Source organism: Rhagoletis pomonella, unplaced genomic scaffold, assembly GCF_013731165.1.
Source record: "Rhagoletis pomonella isolate Grant_MI unplaced genomic scaffold, Rhpom_1.0 Rhpom_scaffold_00011, whole genome shotgun sequence".
NCBI classification, from domain to species: domain Eukaryota; kingdom Metazoa; phylum Arthropoda; class Insecta; order Diptera; family Tephritidae; genus Rhagoletis; species Rhagoletis pomonella.
This window is the reverse complement of record NW_023458565.1, coordinates 14,768,270-14,772,721: the sequence shown is the minus strand read 5'-3', so window position 1 is coordinate 14,772,721 and position 4,452 is coordinate 14,768,270. Positions and strand designations below refer to the sequence as shown.

At 35.6% G+C, this 4,452-nt stretch overlaps 2 protein-coding genes across 2 annotated transcripts in view; one reads left to right on the top strand and one right to left on the bottom strand.

Annotated features, from left to right (window-relative positions):
* Window positions 1-4,452, bottom strand: part of LOC118746665 (serine/arginine repetitive matrix protein 2-like) — a 29,458-nt gene that overhangs the window by 23,192 nt on the left and 1,814 nt on the right. The window lies entirely within an intron of this gene.
* On the top strand, window positions 879-3,845 carry LOC118746666. Its single transcript, XM_036480538.1, has 2 exons — window positions 879-3,323; window positions 3,457-3,845. Exons 1-2 carry the CDS (start codon window positions 2,425-2,427, stop codon window positions 3,824-3,826), a joined length of 1,269 nt encoding a protein of 422 aa, XP_036336431.1. The 5' UTR covers window positions 879-2,424; the 3' UTR covers window positions 3,827-3,845.

The following is a 4,452-nucleotide window of genomic DNA, read 5'->3' as shown; positions in this document are numbered from 1 at the left end:
TTTATATTGGGGTGGCAAGAGAACAAGAATAAAGGTTTTACGCCTGTACATACATTGTTCATACATTATTTTCACGCTGAGTGAACAAGTTGAAAATAGTTTGTGCGCTCTATCTGCATAGCGCTAGGAAGCCACTAAAAAATTGCAAACTTGTTTGGTGGAAAGAAATTAAAGATTTTCTTAAAAGTAAAAATAACATTTTAACAGAAAGCAAAGGATATAACACTTTTAATAAAGTACAAATAAGCCCGTACAAATAATACGTATAGATTTAGGTATCTGAGTAGAGAAATATCGATCTTTCACAAATTTTCACCTGCTAACTTTTTGGTTTAATTTTGTTTGGTCGGTATGCCGCAAGAAAATTTTAATTTCTAGCTGTGACGCTAATTTTGCTGGTTTTAACTGTAACTTGTATTTATTTCAGGCGCACACCGGAGGAAATAAAAACTAAGGTTGATTCATATCGCCAAAAATTAATGGGACTAGGAAAAAGTGATTTGCCTAAAGATGAATTCGGAAGAATAGCGTAAGTGTATTAAATATATATGTTTATGTATAGTTCCTAGGCAGGGTTATTTGCCGTTATGTCCGACTGCAAAGAAAAATAAGAAAAATTAATTTAAAATTAAATTTCTTTAGAGAACAAAACAAGCTAGCTAGTGTATTTAAAAAGTTTTAATTGTTTTTATATCCCATATTATATAATTTTGATATGTAATATGGGTTCTGATGTTATTGCATGCAATTTGCAACCCCAAAAGCTGCTGTATGCTGTATAACTCACAAGCGAAGATATTGTTCTCTCTACTTTGTGCCCTACTTACTCACCACCCACCACCACGCAAGGTAGATGTCTGTAATTTTTAAGCTCAAATCATTTGCACTCTGCACAGATTGCAGAGATGTTTAGTCAACTCAAGTCTTCCAAGGGTTGCACAACCCAAACGCTGTGCATATTTAATTGACTTCAAATAAATCAATATACAAACATATTAGAAATAAAATATAATCATATTATTTGAAAAGCAAGCTAATTGCATTACTTTAAAGTAAATATAAATAATAAAAGTGCTGCTGCTGTACAAAAGATTCTTATTAAGACTGGATATGCATGTGTGGAAACCATTTTTGGCAATTTGAGAAAAATCGATAATCAACGCAATAAGAGATACATCTTCATGGAACTAAAAAAAAAACCACTGCAGTATGTTTTGGTGCCAACTACCAATTTGGAAATTTGACGAAAATTATCTAGTAACTGGCGACGGTGGCAAAATCCGAAAAAAAAGAAAATTACTTGCCTATTTTTACGATGGGCTGAATAAAAATTCGTTTGAAAGGTATTCATTACAACAAAGCCCCACTAACAAATTTCCATAGTAAAATGCGTGGGTATTGGAGCTGCGTATTAGAAAATTTATGCGGTTTCTCCGTTACTAAGTGGATTAGAGGATTAACGTGAATTTGAAAAAAAGAAGCAAGTGGAATATGCTTGAAAAGCGAAGCAAAAAGAAGTTATAAAGCGGCAGAAGAAATGCTATAAACTTCAAATTAATGCAACAAATCACTCATCACAGAGTCTTCCATTTAGGTGATTACTATTTAAGCTAATTAGTCAGGAGTTTAGTACCATATTGACTAGGCTCCAGATAGCGCGAAAATAAAAATTCTGCAACAAAAAATAAATAAAATAAAATAAATGAATTAACTGCGCTCGAATAAAAATAATAAAATTCTTTGTACGCGCGTTCAAATTATAAAAAAAGTTAGTAATAATAAAATAAATTCCAGTACACTCGTAGTTTATAGCAAACGTCAGTGGGATGCCCTTATAAAGGGATCTAAAGCTATATTTCGTATTTATGCATAATCCAACGTCTTCCATGTTGCTAAATCAAACAACAAAATATTTATAACATTTATAAAATTTGCTGAAACATTGATAGTATTTAAGAAATAAATAAAAACGAAGATAGTTAAGTATAATCCCATGTCTTCCTGCGTGTGCGCTGAAAATATAAATTCTATAAGTGATATATACATGTTTAATGAATATCATATTAATATTTTGACAAGAAATATTTCGCTTGTGAATTCATATTGATTACTAAGAAAAAATAAACATGTGAAACTCCTCATACTATAAATAATCCAATGTCCTCCATAACATTAATGTAGTTATACTATGAAATAAGAAAAAAATAATTTTATGTAAAAGCGGAAAACTAATATTTATATATATGACCCCATGTTTTTCTTGTGGCAGACGCATTAATCTGTATATGTTCGTATACAAACTAATCGTGTAAACCAATGAAACTAAATTTACACGGAGTAAAATTGATAACTTTAAACTATTAAACAAAAACAGATATACATACATATTTTGTTAATATACATAACAAAAAAAAAATACCAAATATGCTTTCCTCAACCATTCACACGGCACCGATCGATAACGATGTAACTTCAGATGTTTTCAAAATGCCGAAACCAAAAAAGCGCCGCAAGCGTCGAAAACGCACTACTGCCGCTCCACCCACAAAGTCCAACGCAACTTCCGCGACCGCAAGAGAGGCCGACAATACACTCTCCGTAGCCACTGTCTCCAGCACCACCAGCACTTGCACGAACACAACGACACGTCGTCGCGCTGTTCACAAAGAGCGCCGCTATTTTCAACATGATACGCGTGAAATTGTCAAAACGATAACAAAGAGTGAACTCAATTATGCTGCAGTAGCGAAGAAATTCAAACCACTTGCAACATTGAATAAAAATAGAATGCAAAACAAACCGGCAAAGCACACAAACCCATGGCATAAACAACAAATGAAATTCAACAAACGTCAGCAGCAGCTACAAACGAAAATGCCTACAAAGCATCTGGCAAAATATGCTCCACACTTTTGTGCCTCATCAACAGCCACCACTACTTCGTCACAGCCTGTTCATTGCAATTGCGCATGTGCCATTGCCACCGTCGCCACCCCACATACCAAACGGAAGTGCCAGAAAAGCAACAATTGCGAAAGTCATACATTTTCTAATAACAAACGGCCGGCTGTGGATCTGAAACAACAATCTTCCATAGCAGTCGAATCTGCTTTAATGGTAGAAGAATTGTTGAAAAAACTACTTAAAACTCAAGCTACTAATGTCAATATTGCCACTTCAATGCCACATTTGCTGAGTTTAATGCCACATTCCGGCATTGGTTCCGGATCCGGCCAGCGAATATCGCTGTTAGATTCGCTTTTAGGCGCACACTTTCAGCATACGACTAGTCTGCGCCAGCAGCAACTTAGACATGTCGTTAGGTATATATGTACATACTTGCTAAAAAAAAATAAATGGTTTAGATTTTATATGTTTTAATTAGAGATTTTAGCGTCCCTTACTTTTTTTTGCCCTTTAACACAAAAACTTGAATCTCACTTCTTTTACTTTCAGTGTTCGTGAGACGCATCAAATTGCTGAAGCACAGCAAGAGAAGAACGCTAAATTACGTGAAGCTTTCAACATTTCTGAATACTTTGTTGAAGGCTCAAGTTTTGATTCGGATCGTAAAGCAAAGGAAGATTTAGCTAAAAGCCTGGCGCTGCAAAAGGAGCTTGACGCGCAACGCGAAAGCGCCACAGTAAGCAAAGATAAGGATAGGGAACGTGCAGATAAGCGACGTTATGCATTAGTGCGCACGCCATCGCGTGAAAAAGACATTGCTGGCAGTGGTGGCAGCAAAGGCGGCAGTGATAATGAAACTCATGAGCATGTATCAAAATCAGAGAAGAAGAAAAAGAAGAAGCGCACGCGTGAAAGGTGAGTTTTAGTTGTAAAATTTGATATGGTGCATTTCCAGTGCTGCATATTTCAAGCATTTTTATTAGTAATTCCTTAGCCACTAAACCTTAAGCGTCAGTAAGTTTCTACATATAACTTCAATTATTTTTCTATTGGCTTGAAATTCGTTTAAAAAACGATTCGTAACAATAACAATTACGTAGCACATAACTCCCTAAGGCAGCGAACTCTTTATCCCTATTTCAATAGCGTTTTAGTATTTTGCATACAAATAACAAGAGATAGATTAGACAGTTTTAAAGTATATCCATTGCTGAAATATATTTGTCAGTTTCTCAATGCTAGTTGTTCTTTCTTAGTTGACCTCAAAACTGGAATTAGTAAGGCTATCCTAAAACTTTCGAGTCGGATATACATATGCATGCACAGAGGCGTTAGTTGTGTGGGGTTATCCGGGCATACGAAGAGATGTTTCGAGTCTCGTTGTCTCTCCGCATGCCGGACACTCATTTAACACATCTGCATCTAATCTGCTCAGGTATGAGTTTATGCCCTCCTGTTGCCGAAGTGAAATACCCGGCTGTTGTTTCGGCGATCTAACCCCGTTTAGGTCGGCGAAGTATCTCAGAAGTTGTCCGTCCATAGGGC

What these genes read in the sequence shown, in the direction of transcription:
- LOC118746666 (XM_036480538.1), top strand. Translation starts at nt 2,425, where the DNA reads ATGCTTTCCTCAACCATTCACACGGCACCGATCGATAACGATGTAACT. An exon ending in CAACTTAGACATGTCGTTAG is followed by an intron (nt 3,324 to 3,456) that starts GTATATATGTAC and finishes TTTTACTTTCAG; the next exon opens with TGTTCGTGAGACGCATCAAA.